Raw genomic sequence first — 18467 nt, forward strand, 5'->3', positions numbered from 1 at the left:
GTGACACACATGGCATCTGTGTTCCATTGTTTATGTTATTTACTGTCAATTGAAATTCTTTTAGTTTTTTTCATCCAACAACAAACTAACAATATTACCAAAATAAAAGTTTAACTTTTTACCTTATCTATCTAACATCATTGTATCTTTCACTGGTTTTATACATCAACATTTAAAGATATAGCTCTTCATGTTTAAAAGACCCACTCATATCATATGATAATAGCACATCTATAATAGCACATTTGTTATTTGTTCATTTTCAAATTATCAAATGTACTTGTTTTGAGAATTCATCTTTGTGCTTACGGAACATAAGATCTCTGTAGGGTAGCTTTCGTCTGCTCTCTAGTGCTGATGACAGGACACTTGCCGTCAACATTTTGCGGCAGCGGTTTAGGAGGTTGAGCAGGTCGTCCAATGATCAAAGTGTCGGTGGTTCGATCCCCGCTCCCCCCAGTAAACTGTTTTTGTGACCTTGGGCAAGACACTTCACCCTCTTTGGCTCCAGTGCGGCTCCACTGGTGTGTGAATGTCCCGGTGATGGTCAGAGGGGCTGTAGGTGCAAACTAGCTGCCACGCCTCTACCATCACCAAGTATACATGAGGAGTGAATGAATAATAGACACATTTTAAGCGCTTTGAGCGTCTGGAAAAGCGCAGATAAATCTAATCCATTATTGTTATGATCATTATTCGCAAATTACATAAAACACATCAATGAATTTGAGATCATAAGTGAGTTTGATATTTACAACAATCTAAAATTCCTCATCCATGCTTTAACTTTAACAAAATTAGTTGATCGCAACTTACTGCTTAGTTGTTGAGGTAATTTTCAGGTTTGTTGAAGTCCCTGTAGTTGATTGATGACCATGACAAATCAATATTTGTCATGGTCAGAGGTTGGAAAATGACACGATGGTGAGAACAAAATACGGTATTTTGTAATAGGGATTACCCTGCGACAGACTGGCGACCCGTCCAGGGCATCCCCTGCCTTTGCCCACAAGTGGTCGGGATAGGCTCCGACAGCCCTGTGACCCTGAAAGGGACAAACAGTATAGAAAATGAATGAATGAATGTAATAGGGAACATTGTGAATGAGCAGGTAGTGGGTTTTCCAGCAGAGCAGGTAGGAGAGTCCAGGGCAGACTGAAGATTAGGGGACAAAAATAGGAAATTAGACATGGGAAAACAGAACAGAGCTCAGCAAAATTCAGAGATAGGTTCAGGTGGAGAAGGTGGAGGAACCGATCTTTAATAATGGAGGAATGATGAGTGGCAGGGGTGTCTAATTCATTGACTGTATATGAGAACTGGACCGAGTGAGTGTGACGTCACCCATAGGAAGTGGCATGAACAAATTAAAGCCAATTGAGATGAAACATTTTTTATGACACCGTCACATTGGAGCCAGACAACGCCAGAAAGCAGTGATTGGTCTGAGTCTGCATGGCAATATTGTGTCATGTAGTAAAAATTGCTTTAATCAATCTCTTTTTCACAGCATTGGTAAACTTCTGTGTTTCTTTTTTCCCCACAATCCTCTTTGCATGTTCACTCCAGATTACTGTCAAATTATAATTTAATCCAAATAATCTTAAACTTTCACTTCTTGTTTGAAACATTTCCGTTTAAATTCAAACTAAACTGATCTCTCTGTATTTTACTGTTGAAAACCTGTATTTGCCCCTCTAATGTTGCATTCGTGGTTTTCTGAAATGTTATTTCCTTTTTAGAATAATAATAATTGAAACTACTTTACAAAAATCACTATCAAGGTGTAGTTCAGTTCAAGTAAGCAACATGTCAAATTAAACTTGCTTTCAGTGCTAATTCAAAATCTAATTAATTAAAATGAACTCAAACAACATTATTTAAATTAATCTTTATTTATATAGGACTTTTCATACATAACGCAATCCAACGCTTTGATCTTATAGTTTACAAGCATAGGGACGTATTTATAAAAGAAAATTGTAATTTATTTAGAGCATAAAGAAATGTAACTAATAATGCACAATCTTCAGAAAAGCATGACATTCCCATTCATAAACAGACCCTTCAAAAACAGCCCTTCTGTTGTTCATGAAACGCCTCATTCCGTCATGCCATCATCTCCTTTGGAGGGCATTTAATTCACTCTTCCAACATAAATGATATTAATATTAAATTAAGTGCATGAATCCGCATTTAAAGGGATTTCATTTTGTTTATTTAAAGAAAGGAACCACCTTAACAAAGGAAAACTGGCGTATTCGAGGAACACGTGAAAGTAGCCTTTTCACGCGAGCACCTGAACGCAGCGCGGGAGCATCACAGCGGGAAAGGAGGAGGAGGAGGAAGAGGAGGAGGAAGAAGCTCGCCGTGGAGAGGCATGAAGAGCATCCGCGGAATCTAAGCCATCAGACGGGGACTGCAGCTCGTCTTCCCGCCTTTGTGACAGCATGGAGGAGAAGCAGCGGTTCCTCTGCGGGGTGGTGGAAGGTGAGAGCGGCCGACTCCATCATTTCATCATTGTTCTATTAAAGAAAACACCTCACCGTTGGCTTTAAAGGCGTCACTCATATTTGAAACCGTAGCAGCTGTTATTAATATATTAATGAAGGAAGGGGAGGCTGCGTTAAAGCGCTGCTTAGCTGGAATTCAACCATAAGGAGGAGATGAAATAACTGACATCTAATAACTATCTGCTTGTTTCATGGAACAATTATACTAGCGACGCAAATGACGGATTGTTGGGGCTTTACAGTAACAATGATAATGCAAAAAAAAAAAAAAAAACTCGAGGCTTTAAATATGATCCATTCTTGGACATGAACAATAGAACATTTTATTAATGACCGACAAAACGTTTTACAAACCGGTATGTTTTTCTGGGTCCTTTGAAGCCACCAATGGGTTAAAATCTTTCCCAAATTCATGAATGGGCATTCAAGAACTAAAAGGAAAATAACATATTTTAGGACTTTAGCATCAGCTTTAATGCTTTATAGTGCATCTGCCAGATTTTGTTTTTCTCTAATTCATTATAACTACTCTGCTGAAAAAAATAAACAAATTGTTGGATAAAAACTTGGTTTGAATGAGAAAAAAAGAGTTACCAAGTCTTCATTTAACAACATCTTGCACAGTCAAACGGTAAACCCCATTTTGAACATATTTAAAAGTCATTAGGTATTTTATTTACCCAAGGCAATAAGCAATAATGTATTTTATTTATTCTTGGTTGCTAAATATTATGGTATATTATATATCGTGGTTTGTACAAAATTTCTCCATAAAGGATGTTGACAGCATAGAATGGTTGATCATTTACCAAACGGAGAGCATGTGTAGCTGTCACTGTCTGCCATATTATTGGCAGATTAAAGAGTATACCGAATGAAAACACGCCACACAAATGGTGCCAAAGAAAGCAGTGTGGCTTGTTGGCCGTCTGCTGCTCTTGTTTGTCAAGATGAGTCGAGAGCTAAAAACCCATTTTGTGCAAATAGCTTCCATTTCTACTTTGTGTAAAAATAGTGCTTCTCTGTTTGGCCAAAGATTAGAATCCTCACATATCCCACAAAAATGTGCATAATTTCCTTTTCCTGGTCTCCTATGTCTCCCTTAAACCCAAGAGTTTTATAACGTCATGGGGTTGGCATCCAGCTTGGGCAGTAATTGCGTTTGTCTCAGCGGGGGGGGGGGGCTCTCCATAGGAGCAGCAGGCAGGTCAAACACCTTCATATGTGCCAAAATATTCAAAGAGGATCGGCGAGAAAACGCAATCGGTGTTGAATATGGTCCTCACTGACCCACTTAGAGCACACGCTCGGTGCAGACTTATTCACAGACACAAAGGACCGAAGAGGGACATCAGAGTTGCTCCCGTTTCTAAGAATAGAAATTGGGATGAAGAGTGTGCTGTAGTCGCAGCTGAATTATGCTTCTGCCAAGTGCAGCAGGGATGTGGCCAAAGATGTTGCATCGTTTTGTGTGAGCAAAAGCACTGACGGTTAATAAAGCTGATATGTGCAGCTTAATCAGTCCATATATTTCAAACTTTCTTGTCAATTTTAAGCATTTATTTACAATTATAATTTTTTTAAGCAAAAGGCTTATATCGCATGTTTGAATTGACCTCATCTCTAGTGTGGATGCACACCTTTAAGCCTTTGTCGCAACTGAGCTTCTGGGCAAAAAATAGGCAAACCTGTACGGGGCACAGAGGTGACTAAGACGTAACGTGTAGGTCTTAGATAGGGTATACTTGTTCATGTACATTTTTTCTCTATGAACACTGTGAGCGACAGGTCGTAGCGAACACTTCAACACCAAGCAAGGGTAAGTAGGACGGAAGTAGAGGAGACGCAGACGTATCGTACAGATTTTTGATTCCCTCCCCAATCCTGCGTTCTATTCAAGGAGTCTGTTGATGCCTTTCATGTGATACTGTAAGTGTGCACTCCTTGCGTGGAGTCTGACTGTTAGAAATGAAGACATTAGACAATCAGAGCGTGCTTTATGTGGGAATGCTAGGGGCACTTACATATCACCTGCACACTCCATGTGTGCACATTCACGCATAGTCAGTATTGGTAACTTACTAACAACTGGAGTGTGTGCACAATATGACAGCATCACGTGTGTGTCAGAAGTGTGTGCAGCTTACCATAGCTTTACAATACAGTTACCACATGCATGGCATCTGTACACTCCATTTTCATGATATTCCTTAAGGTGGCCATATGAGCCTTAAGGGCTCCTTCCCCTTAAGGTGCAGCTGCTCCTCTCTACCACCCTCCAGGGTGGTAACCAACAGAACCTATATGGGTCAACTTCCAGTACAGGAGCATGCTACTGAGGCTTTAAATTCTGCATTTGTACTAAGAACAACGTTTTTCTGCAGGATTTTATGGAAGGCCATGGTCCATTGATCAGAGGAAGGTTCTTTTTCAATGGTAAGTCCGCCTATATTTCCTACAAACCAAAGACTCCTAACATGTAAGCTTTTGTTGTTGTTGGGTTCATATTCTCACCTGTGAGTATATGTTGGGCTGAGGCCAGGTCTGTAAACAAAGTCAGTTCAGGATGTACTGACAATAAGCCCTGTGGGCTAAACCCACATACAAGTTTTTTATCTGAGTGACAAAGAAAACAAAATCCTGGATGCAGACTTACTTCTTAAGCAGGGAGGCCTCAATCTCGGAGCGAAAACTCAGCCATGGATGACCACTTGAAGGGAGGCAAACTTTATTTTTGGCAGGTCAAAGGATAAATAGTGGGGGGACTCAAGTGGAATTTGATTTAGGGTCTAAGAAAATATGGACATTCCAAAAGCAGTGTACGTACATTATCATATTACAGTTATGTTTAAAGAAAATGTGTATTCCTCTTTTGACTTTTAGTTACAAGTTTCCTGTAGACTGTAGGCTGCTAGTTTAAAGACCACTTTTGGTTATTCATCCAAACTTTTGAAACAATGATAAATCGGCACCAACTTCTTCTCTGAAGGACCTAACGGCATTATTTAGACTTCTAAACTGTAGCAGCATGTAAATGTGTGGGCTCCTGCTAAACAAGTTTTTATGAGACTTCAGTGTGGGTTGTGAGTAGAATTCATATGCTAAGTGTTGCATAAGTTTGGCAGCTGTGATTTTGTTTTTTAAGGTGGGTTGAAGCTTTGTGGAGGCAACTGACACTCCTTCTGTCCAGGAAATGAAACAATGACAGAAAAGGTTGCTTTCTGCAGAAGACAAGAAGAAACCCGATCAGAATCCAAAGGCGGAAGCCCGTTCATGGTTGTAGACTTGTTCATGAATGGCCTCCGATGCAGATCCGGTTTCTCTCTGACTACTATGCTGTATTTATAATTCAGGAGTGCATTTCCTGTAACTGAGGGGGCTTTGGATTCTTAGAATCAATACTGTGGATTTATTTTCTTTCAGCTTGTTGTGCTTCTGATCCCTCGTTTCATCCGTTCTGGTTCGTCTTTTCACTCTTCTAGCCTTAATTTGACGAGTACTAAAGTCTGGTCTTCAACACACATTTAAGAATAATGAGCTTATGTTTAATTCAGGCCTAAAAGCACCAATTGTCTCATTAGTAGGTTAATCATGTTCCATCGAGTAATGCCTGGGCCTTTTTTAACCATTTGCATTTGGCAGCTTCACATCTTTAGCTTTGGGCAAAAATTGACTTGGACCTTGACTCTTGTAAGTTGTCTTGTATTTGACCAACTGCCATCATGTTTCATTTCTGTTAGGATGCAGCTCTGGGGACTAAACACCTACCTGTATGGGCCAAAAGATGACCTGAAACATCGACTGCTGTGGAGAGAAGTCTATTCTCCAGAAGAGGAAGGTTGTCATTTTTTTTTAACCCTTCAAACCATTATTGTATGTACACACATGTTAACTTGTTGAAGCACAAAATGCAAACTAGTGCATGTTAAATCCATTGGAAAACTTTCCAACAGTTTCAGTGCAGCAACCTATCACCTACTGTATAACCTATAATACCTATGTCAGTTTAAAGGCTGCCTTTGCTTAGAAATAGCTGAAATGCCAGTCTGTCAGGACGATGGATGGATGGATGGATGGATGGATGGATGGATGGATGGATGGATGGATGGATGGATGGATGGATGGATGGATGGATGGATGGATGGATGGATGGATGGATGGATGGAGTGTTTAAAGATACGTAGACAAAGTTAAAGAACTATTGATTTGGCTCTTTAATAAGTTTATAACTGATATTGTTTTTAACTTCAACAGCAATTTAACCCTCATAATGTGTTTGGGTTTTCACATTTTAACCCTTCAAAAGAAGGGTTAAACACATAATTGAGTTTGGGCAGAGCCGGTTAGGTTGATATTTCAGAAAAATTGTGCATTTTGTGGCACAAGCACCATATTTGGCATGGATTTACCTTAGGATGCCCTGTTACATAAAAGCATTTTTTCTGTGAGAATAATCCAAAAGGGCCACCATTTTTAAAGATGGTAGCCATACACTACATTTTTTACAATTTTTTAACTTTTACAATAATATTTAGTGTCTATTTACCCCAGTCTCAACAATATTGGCTGTTCATGCACAAACTGCAGTCTTTAACCTTGAGGGGTACCTACAGACTACTATTATATGTATATTACCATATATAATATTAAAACATTTTTTTTAAATCTTGGATTTTCGTGTTGATAATGTGCTTTTCCTAAGGGATCCTAAGGTATTGTACATCCATGGCAAATTTGGTGCTTGTACCACAAAATGCACAATTATTTTAATAACTGGCTCCACTATTGTTCAATTCCTATACTGGTCACTGTTTTTTAAACTACACCACTAGTAAACTAAAAAATAATGACAAGCTGATATGTAGAAGTAAGTTAACATGAACATTTAGTCAAAAAGAAAAGACATATTAATTCTAAGGTTTTAGAAAAACTCAACAGTATTCACCAATATTCTCCATCTGGCCTTTTCTCCTTTTCCTGCAGGTCAGTTGCGTACTCTCATCGTTGAGGCCCAGTCCAGAGGCCTGCAGTTTGTTTATGCACTCTCCCCCGGTCAGGACATTGTCTTTTCCTCGTCCTGTGACTTAGCTTTACTCAAACGCAAGCTAAGACAGGTGTGGTATTGTCTATATACTTATCACTCACCACTTTGTTCAGCCCCACTTAAGGGAATCTCTTCCTTATCTTAGGTAGCAGACCTGGGCTGCCAGGCGTTTGCAATCCTCTTTGACGACATTGATGCCTCCATGTGTCAGGCTGACAGCGAGGCCTTTGCCTCTTCTGCCCATGCTCAGGTCACTGTTACCAACGAGGTTTATCGGTTCTTAGGGGAACCACCGGTCTTCCTTTTCTGTCCCACAGGTAAGCCTTGAGTCAAAGTGTTGCATGATTCAGTCAGGCTGGTTTTACTGCATGCAACAGTATTTTCTGCTTCTCTGTCTCTGTAGAGTACTGCAGTTCTCTGTGCTCCCCCAGCGTGTCTAAGTCCCCCTACCTACAAACAGTTGGAGAAGACCTGCTGCCGGATATTAGCGTAATATGGACTGGTAAATGTCAAAACACACGAAGAACATACATGTCCCTCTGACGACCTGGTGTCCACATGCATGGACATCCCATCTTGGGTTCTATGACCACAGTAGTTATTTCTGCTTAACGGTGACTATCTGGGTAGAGGGTTAACCCAAATATTAGCTCAGGTCTTAAGAGGTCAGGAAGTGATTTTCTTTTGGGTCATTTTTAGAGCAGCGATTTTGGGTTGGTCAGGACAGTCCCATGCACAATTACACACATGCTAAAATAAAATAAGCCTTCAGAGAAATTCTCACTAACACCTCCACAAACCCAAAATGACTTATGTGAACATCCACCCACGTGCCAATAGAGAAAAGCAGATCCCATTGCTCACGTCCTTTTAGTTAATGCCTACTAATGTGTGCCTTTTTTCTGTATTTCTGCATCAGAAGCTTCAGTTGTTTTGTGTTCTGCTTTCTGGGGCTCCATGATTTTTAGTGTTTCTAAGCTGAGAAATCCAAGTGTCTGATATGTGAAATGATAACTGAACCAAACTGAGATGCTAGATTTGTTTTAACTTTTTCTAACTATAACTATAAAACTATTTCTGTTGCAGATTTCAGTTTGGATTCTCCAACTGTGAGGCTTTCCCATTCTCATTCCACAGGTAGCAAGGTCATCTCCAGGAAACTGTCAGTTGACGGCCTCGCTGAGGTGAAGTCTGTCCTCCAGCGACCCCCACTCATCTGGGACAACCTGCACGCTAACGACTATGACTCCAGGCGCCTCTTCTTGGGCCCTTTTAAGGGCCGGGAGCCTGGACTTAGAAGCAACTTGAGAGGCCTGCTTCTCAATCCAAACTGCGAGTTTGAAGCCAATTACATCCCACTCCACACTCTGGGAAGCTGGCTCAGAGCAGGGAAGGAGGAAACGAAAGGTGAGGGGTTTGGATTGGACATCTCCTTTGTCTTATACTAATATAACAGGTCGCCAGAGCATGAGGACAGTCCAATGTGGCTATGAACAAACATCACGCTACATGACTTCTGCAAAACATCTCTATATATTTGGATTTTCTAAAAAATAAAAAGGATAAGCCAAGCATTAAAGCTCTGGTTAAGGTTTATGAAATAAATTCAAGAAAAATATTCCTTGAAGGCTATGTCCAACAACCCTTTGAATTGTTGTCTGTTGTTTAGACCAGTGTTTTTCAACCAGTTTGCCGCGGCACACTAGTGTTCCGTGGGAGATGGTCAAGTGTGCCGTGGGAAATTGCCCTCATTAACTGATCTAAAAACATTTTCCATCTCCAGGAAATCAGCTCTGTGTTCATCCAAACAGGTCCTGATAAAACACAGAGTAGTTAGGAATATGAAAGATCATAAAATACTTTTTTCTTTGTGTTTAGTTTATTTTATTAAAGACACGTTGGTAAGAATGAGGGTACCGCGATTTAGCCGCAGCTTCAGCTGTTTTTTGGAAAAGTCCCTTCCCTTTAACTGTCTCCACCAATCATTCTTGGAGGCTTAATCATACGTCATCAGTCTGACCAATCAGAAGTGGTTCAAGTCTTCACTTCCATGTTCCAATTTAGCTCATAAAGTCTCTTAGTTCCAACAAAAATACCAGCTAAAGCTCGTCTTTAGTGGTGTAACTTTCCACAGAATCCGGTATCAGACTGTGGTTCAAGTGAACAAAACAATGAAGCTCAGAGAAGCGATCTCCGGCCGTTTGCGCACCACATCTCCCATGATGCATTGGGTTAAAGTTATAGCGTCTCAGCGCACAATGAGGTCTGTTGTTAAACATCTTGAAACCACAACGAAAACACATCAAACAGTTTTTAAATCTTCTAAGTTAACTTTTATTACTACTTTTAGAAAAAACAGCAGCAGCTTCCAGCTTTTTCTGACACAATTATCACAAAAATGCATGTGAGATTGCGTATGGACTAGATCAGGGGTGGGCAATTCCAGGCCTCGAGGGCCGGTGTGTCTGCATGATTTCCAGATAGTCTTGCCCTACTCATGGCTGATTACCTGGTTCAGGTGTGTCCAGCCAATAATCTTGCCCTACTCATGGCTGATTACCCGGTTCAGGTGTGTCCAGCCAATTAGAACATGCCAGAGCAGGGTATGCTGGAAAACATGCAGGAATGCGGCCCTCAGTGCCCACCTCTGGACTAGATCAATACAGACTATGCGTTTCTCCTTTTTCTTTTTAATTTTTGGATGCTGGTGTGCTGCGGGATTTTTTTCAAGGTTAAAGTGTGCCATGGCTCAAAAAAGGTTGAAAAACACTGATTTAGACTTGTTACAGAACTGTTTTAGTCTTTTTTAAGATGCTCTGTCATTTTTCCTTGTGATGCAGACGAGGAGTTTGACTACTGTCCTGACAGAGCTCTAACCGCTGCTCTGCACGACTGGATGGAAGAACTTAACCAACCTCTACAAGCAGGTACTGCATGGAGACATCGTCAAATATGGGGACTTGTAACTTTTGCATATCAAGAAGCTCTCTAGCTTTTGTTAACACTAAGACATCTTGATTAAAGGTCGTCATACCATACGGACGGACCCACATGGTTATGTCCAAACATCACGCTGCAAAACTTCTGACTGGTCCGACCGTCCTTCCACCTTCAGGGGGACCTCTGCTCTGGCAAAACTTCCAGTCTTCCCTCTGAATTCCAGCTCTCCTCCCTCCTCACCCACTTTAGAGGACAGGGAAAAACAAATGGGGGAGAAGAAGGGATCGAGCTATTCAAGTCAAAAGTCTCCTGGATCTAGACCGGGACCAGTCCCAAGTGGAGGCCAGGGGGAGAAGGTTCAGGGCCGGGGAATGTGTGGTGGGAAGGGTTTGCTCAGTGAATCACAGGTGCGGCTGATGGTTGGTCTTCACTACCTTCCCCATGAGCATGGCCCATCGGCTCAGAAACTTCTGCAGGATCTGACTTGGCTGAAGACAAACTGCCACCTGGTCAGCACCAACGGCAAGAAGGCGCAGCCTCAGAAGGTCAGGGAAACATTTGCATTCAGCTAACGAAATGTAAACGACAAAGTTTGGACTCACAATGCTCTGTGACATTGTCAGGCTGAAGAGTGGCATGGACGAGCCTCGAGGTTCCTGTCTCTGTGTGAAGACATAGCACAGCTCCACTGCAGCGTGGTGGGCGGGGCAAACAGGGCTGTGCTCTATGATCTTTATCCTTACGTGTGGGACCTCAGAAACACTGCTCTGGTGGCAAAGGCCTTTGTATGCTGGCTGGGTAAGAACACAGTAAGCTCATTACACAAAACTGCATACTTTTTTTTGTGTGGACTAATTGTAATTTACTAAGCTGAAAAAGAGCCAGTGACAGCATCATCGATCACACAGTTAAATGGTGGCCATTTCTTACAAAATAACAGCTGTTGGATGCAACGTGATGCCCAAACTGGCTTTCTGTATTCTTAATGCAGTGTATGTAAAAAGTGATTAGCGAAAATTCCGACCCACCTATCATTCTAGAAATACTTTCAACAACAGACATTGTCTTGAAGTTGAGTCATGGTTACTGGACTTAAAATCTTTTTCCTTGAAATATTTTGCCACTCATCCAAGTGTCTTGTAAACTGATGAATGGATTAAGTATGACACATTATTTCAATGATTCTTTTTTACCATGTTAGATATGTTTTCTGTGGTTTTGTTCTTGGAATTGATTTGATTAGCTTATAGCCACTCTTGTGTAACATTCTGATCCAAGTTATGAGCAGTAAGTTGGGCAATGATAAGCCCTTGATGACTGAAGTGAAATAGCCTTGATCCAAACTAAAGTAGACAGTGCCTAATAAAAGAAATGTATTCAGTTCTACATGTCTTTGACAAAGGCTTTTATTGACCTTCCTCAGATGGACGAGTGCAGAGTGACAGCTCTGCTCTTGGCTCCTGGAGGAACTGCTTTCACTGTGAGTGAGCATCAACTTTACTCTCAAATAACTGTATCTAAGACTTGCAGCCATTATATAACAGATTCCCAAAACTGTGTTGAAGGCTTTTGCCAGCAGTGCTTGGAATATTTAGGACATTTGCATGAAATGTGAAAGCACTGGTAAAAATGTTTCGCTACCTCCTTTGTTTGGTTTTCTGCAATCTTAGGTTGTTGCTAAATTTTGACTGTGCAGTATTCTTGTCTTGTAGGGTGTGGGAAAACCACAGGAGCAGACATGATGGGCGTAGACTCTGAGCCATGGGTGTTTAAAGGGGGCTTGTCCGGGGATGTGCAGGTATTAAACATGCTCATTTTCAATTTTCAAATCTGTTTTTCTGCAGTCGAATGTCTCCTTGTTGGTGACATTTGATTTATTTTTTTACAAAAATCAAAAGCTCTGTATTTCGTCTGTGTTTTACAGATGCTTCTCCCAATTGGCAGTTGCAGCGAACTCTTTACTCACCCTCCGCCTCTCTTCCCTACCTCTCGTCTTTACAATGTCAGGCCATACCACAACAAAGACAAGGTAAAACAAAAAACCTATCCCTGAACACTAGCAAAGTATTTGTAAAGATAGTCATGTGGTAAAAATTTGCACTGGGCAGCTTAACCATTAAATGCATACATGCATAAAACATAATTATGTATCAAAGTTTGTTGTTCTGCTATTCACCGTATGGGGAACTGATCTTCTTCTAGCAAAAAAGAGCTCAAATCACAAACAGCAATTGATGGTTCAACTCCCAAGTCTTTGCTTTTGACTGAAGTCCAAAGACTTTGGTCAAATGTTCATGCCAATCCCAAGTTTTTGGTTCCAAGTGTGACTATCATATAAATGTCCAGCCACAGAAATGTGCTTCTTAGTCAGATTCAATATTTTAATCCAAGTTTCATTGTTCACTTGTCAACTTTCTTCTCATCATTTTGCAATATTTTAGAAGGTCTTCATCTAAAGTTTTGTTAATAAGTACCGGTGGTTTCTAGTAACCTGATTGATACAACTTACCTTTTTGGTTTGTAATTCTGCAATGAGAAGACAAAAAGCTAAATGTTTGAATCCACAGGTGGAGTTATACCGTATGGTCCGTCAGTTACATTTAAGAACTCAGGGGGGCCAAGAGTCCAACATAGCTCACCCAGATGTCATAGGAGACAGGTTTGTCAGCGTGTTCATTTGTGGGGGAAAAAAGATCTCTGTATACTGCTCTTCATTTGAAAAGGATTAAAGACACGTATTCGTTTCTTCTCCTAGATGTCTTGGCCCATGCTTGGCGTTAAGCCCAGAGTACAGCTTCATCCTTGAAGACGAGTTAGGTGTTTGCGGCTGTGTTTTGGGCATTTTAGATGTCCCAAGCTTTGCCAAGAGGTGCCAGGCCAGTTGGATACCCGCAATGAGGGACAAATATCCTCCCAAAGGGAACAGCACACACCCAAACACACAGGTGAGTAAAATGGTAAATTGGAATCAAACCCTCAACCAAATCTCTTTGAAATGACTACTTTGGTATTATCCAGAGCAGAAGCAGAAACACATTCAAGATGGCTTAAATCTGACAATCATTGACATGCCACCACCTGCTCTTGGACCATCAAGGGTTTTCTGTAGAAGATTCCCAATAAGACGGTCCAAATAAAAGCACAGTGCTCAAACATGGATGGAAACACTCTTGAAGTAAATGTTGCTCAGAATTTATACATATGCAGTGCATCAAAAACATATTTAAATGTCATATTCATGCTTGTGCTGAGCAGCAACTAACTGCTCTTTAAGGTACAGAGAAGCCTATTCCTGGTCCTCAAGATCCTCTACCCACCTGTAAGACGTCAGAACTAACAAGAAAGACATTCAAACTCTCTCAAGTTGAAAGCATGTAGAGCCAATGCACTTCACTATGTAACGATTACATGGCGTTTTACAAAATCAAACGTGTCATTTTCAATTAAAAATTTGGAACTTGACAACAAAAATTACACATTTACCATTTGACTCTAACTGGGGTTTTTCTTGGCGCTTTGAAGATAATTTTACTGGGATAATTTCTCCTCAGGGACCAGTGGGCAGCATTTGAGCAGATATTTACCACTTGACTAGAAACGAGAGTTAATCAACCAACATCTAAGCCCGTCTGTAGAAATCTAGAGGTTCCATTGTAACACCCACTGCTGATGAAGTGTTTATAACTCATTGTGACAAACTCTTCAGCTGCAAGAGACAGAAAGCTATGAGTAAGCAATGGGTACAGTCAGATGCTAACAGTCATTCTTTGGATGACTACCAGTCCTTGTCAAGCCACAAATGGTAAACAAGTTTCCATGCTGTTACAAATTAATATTGAAAAGCCACTTGTTCTGCTTTATCGCACTCCATCAAATTTTAGTGGAAATTTTAAACTATGCTTTTGCTTTACTGATTTAGTAAGATGATAACTTGACAATGAGGTTGGACAAGTAGCCAGTACCAGTTTACACTATACAGGTACAATCCAGGAGGAAATGCTGCCATCTTTTCAACTATTAGTCAAGCAAACCATTAATGGAGATTGGTTTTACATTCATATGCATTATTGGCAATTTACAGTTCTTTATTTTGCCTTTATCAGTGGAATTTAGTTGCTGTGGACACTGTATTTACATGTACCCCAGGTAGAGAAATAACCTGTAGTTCAGAGGTAGAGCAGTCAACCTATCATTGGAAGGTCGCAGGTTTGGTTCCCGCCTTGCCTTCCCATGTTCAAGTGTCCTCGGACAAAAAACTGAACCCCACATTACTCCTGGTGGTTATAGGTTGGCGCTGTGGTTTCGCAGGTGTTTCTGGTCCCTGTAACTAAGGGGGGAATACTTTATCCCATTTACCATTCATAAAGGGCTTTGGAGAATCATCACAAATGCTGATATTTTTTTCTATGGTAACCCCCCCTGCCCAAAAGGTCATCAAGAACCTGTTTTTTAAATGTTTTTCATGCATTAAAATGCACTATTTTTTTATATTAATCTAAGTCAAAGTAAGAAAAAATGCATCAAATTAGAAAATGGAATGTCTATTTATAGCATCTGGAAATCTTTTTTCCTTGCTCCTTTTAAAAGGACTTAATCCGGTTAATTGAAGAGGACCAGGGTGAGTACCCAGACTCGCTCCTCCATCACTTCCCCTCGCAGGTGCGTTTGGATGCTCTTCCAGAGCTGGTGGACATCAGTGTCAGCCGAACCCTGCTCACCGCCCTCCTCGCTGCATTGAAAGCTAACGGTAAGGGTGTTTTACTGTGTTCAGGTTAGGAAAGGCTGGGCTGTTGTTACCTTCAATGAAAATGCTGGTATGGTCTGTGATAAGTGGTTTGGGAAAGTGATAAGGCCTACTAAAATAAAGGAAAAAAACGTAATCAATACTTGAGATAAACTTGGGCAAAACATATTTTCCAACCCACTATGAGGGCTACAGAGTTAATCACTCAGCCACCAGTTTAAAAAAAAATTACATGGCTGGATGTTGACACAAAAACCATGTGAAATCCTGCGGATTTTCAAAATAAAAGACTACAGCTGGATTTTCTCTTTGTGCTGAAAAAGTACAAAATTGAGTTAAGAAACAAAAATTGTCAACAAGTCACTAAAGTAATTGTATTATTACTATTATCTTGTAAAATTACCCTTATCACAGAATGTAAGACCAAGGATTCCATATAGTTTAATCCAGACCAATGTTTACACAAATATTACACTTAAAATATGAAAGCTTGTGTGACTTTTAAATATGTCTCAGGTGAAGTATAATTCTTCAGTCTTAAACTTGCACATTACTGACCCACTGCGTTGGAGAGGAAAATGCTGGTATATTTCAGTTTGTGCTCTCCACGTTTGTCTTTGTGCAGGTTCTCAGGGTGTCTTCTGCGAGGTGCAGCCCACAGACCGTCAGAGGCTGGAGTTCCTGACAAAACTGGGCTTCCTGGAGATCCTCAGAGGAGAGGCCAGGAGCAGAGAGGGGGTGGTGCTAGGGAGGCTGCTATGAAAACCACAGAGACATTAGAGCACTCGCACAAATACACACTTACGCCCTTTTCACACAAGATATGTAATGCTTTCATCAGTCTGTTACCGGGACAACATTCGGTCATTCAGATCATCGTCAGGTCATTTCAGCAATGTTGATCATGTGATTGTTGCCACACATCCTTCTTTTACAGTCATGTTAAATGAAATTTTAATTTAAAACCAGGTAAATTCTACCTCAGACATTTTAGTTGTTAAACCATGTCACATTTACAGCTCCAAAGCAAGCTCCAAACAGGTACAACTTTTAGCGCTATTACCAGATTATCTTAACAGAAATCCTTAGAAATAGTGAACATGTCTGATAAAACAGATTCACCAATAATCATTTGGTAATAATGTTCTAGTTATTTTCTCCAAAGGTTAAATATGGTAGAAAAACAGGAATCCAGGTAAAAAACAAGGCATGCATCACAAATTCTTCTGTTAACAAAAAGTATGCTATTAAGGTTATGTTTAAGTAAAACATACTTGAAACATACCTTAATTGTGGCAGCAAACAAATCAAATGTAGGTGTGGGACTAAAATGTTGATGTAATTGAGACAATAAACCATTCGTCGCTAATTTACAAGGTACCATTAAATTAATTAAGCATCACGTTGAGAGAAAAAACCCACTGAATAATATTTTCATATAATTGGAAATAAATTCAGGTATGAAGGGGTTTAACAAGTGATTTTATTTTTTTGCCACGCCTGTTATATGCTGTTGGACAACTGTTTAGCACGGTGGTGGAGGCTTTACAATATGGGCTTTGTTATACTTTTGTTTGACTTGTGCAAACAAAGAATTTTTATTGTTTAGCCATAAGTGTGTTGCATAAAAGTCTACATCCTAAAAGAGATTTGTCCAATACATATCAGTGGCTTTTGTAAGACGCCAACAAAGTAAGAAGCTTTGTGAAGATTAAGGTTGCAATGAAAAAAGGTTATCATGTCTTCAATGCAATAATAGTTATTGACAGTTGTTTGGTAGAAAGGGTATTGTAATTTTTGTGGTGGACAATGATTTTTTTTAATTTAAAAATGGTACATTTGGATCCAACTGAGGTGAAATGTAGCTACTATTAGCACCTAACATAGAGCTGATCTTTAACATGACTGAATGAGAGGCACCATCAAACCCCATGCCCCATCATCCCATTATTTCATGTTTAAGGACCTGTAATCATAATTCTTCAGTGATTTTCACCCAATGTCAATTTACGATACAACTTTTACCTTTTTATTTAAAAAAGCAAGCAGTTTAAGTCAGCCCACAGGTTTGAGTCCTGCTAAAGCTGACTTAACAAAATGGCAATAAAGTGTGTGGTAACGTGAGTTAGCTTAGTCAAACTGGAGTCTAAATAACAAAAAGTCCAATTACATGTCTGAAGGGGCTTTTAAAAACGAATAAGAGACAAAGACAATTCAACAGAGTTGGCAAAAAAAGGCTCTTGCACTCACCATTCAGACGTTAAAAACATATCATTCAGAGTAGGGGAGTGACACATCTTAACTTTGCAAAGAAGTAAAATTCTCATTTTCTTTCATTAGGAGGGGAAATGTTGAGGCATTGATTTCGATTTCTGAATCTGTATGGCAGCAATCAGGAAAAACCCAGAGATTTCCAAGGGCAATGATAGTTTTCAAGATTTTTTTATATGACAATAGCAAAGGGGGTACTCCCACACTGGGTTTGATTTGCACTGAAGTTTTTGTTTTCTTCTAATTTATTTTCTAGAGAATATTCTTAATTTTAGGGATGTAGAGATAGGTAGCTTTTTTTTAACTTTGTGGACAACTTTTATGTGGACAAAACAAGTTAAGCTAAAAAAAAGGGGGTGTATGTTGGCTTGCAAGTGAACCCTAGTGTGGTTCACTACAGTGGGATTGTTCACCAACTGTGCAGCAAAACAAGAAGCACAAGTAAATGAAATAGACCAAGTAATGTTATTGTGTAAAGTTAAAAAAAGCATATCCAAAGTAGCAGAAATCAGAAAAAACGTAAAAAATGTCCCATGTGTAAACTTGTAGTCAGGGGGGCGTTTATCCGTATGATAGAAAGATATATGTGGGGTTAGTGGGAGTAGCAGTTTTAAAAAAAAAATTATGGTGCTTGTCTCAGTGATCCCCCAAATGGTCAGCTGTTGTATCTGTATGAGTGCAGTGTGAAACTAGAGGAAGGTGTGATTTTTTCCAGCATCACACACCTAATCTGTTGCAGCTCCTCTTTTCTAGTCTGAAACCTCCCAAAACAAAGAAGAAGAAAAACCAAACACTTATTTTATGACTTCTACTGCTTCTGGAGACCAAAACCACCCCACAGACTCACCTGAATGCGAGGTGAAAAATGAGAGTTTGGCTCTGAAACTAAAGAATTAGAGCGTACCCTGTTAAATATGGACCACATCCTCAATTACTGATGTTCTTTTCAGCACCA

General features: G+C 40.0%; 1 protein-coding gene across 1 annotated transcript; it reads left to right on the forward strand.

Annotated features, from left to right (window-relative positions):
* The first annotated feature begins 2291 nt into the window (after positions 1–2291).
* On the forward strand, positions 2292–18292 carry LOC101163611 (protein O-GlcNAcase). Its single transcript, XM_004079739.4, has 17 exons — positions 2292–2490; positions 4898–4949; positions 6254–6351; positions 7497–7627; positions 7703–7874; positions 7961–8059; positions 8695–8964; positions 10398–10484; positions 10582–11042; positions 11121–11295; positions 11921–11977; positions 12210–12295; positions 12422–12526; positions 13065–13156; positions 13253–13442; positions 15085–15244; positions 15867–18292. Exons 1-17 carry the CDS (start codon positions 2451–2453, stop codon positions 16001–16003), a joined length of 2412 nt encoding a protein of 803 aa, XP_004079787.2. The 5' UTR covers positions 2292–2450; the 3' UTR covers positions 16004–18292.
* The last annotated feature ends 175 nt before the right edge of the window (positions 18293–18467 follow it).

The sequence above is a fragment of the Oryzias latipes genome, chromosome 18 (assembly GCF_002234675.1).
Source record: "Oryzias latipes chromosome 18, ASM223467v1".
NCBI lineage: Eukaryota > Metazoa > Chordata > Actinopteri > Beloniformes > Adrianichthyidae > Oryzias > Oryzias latipes.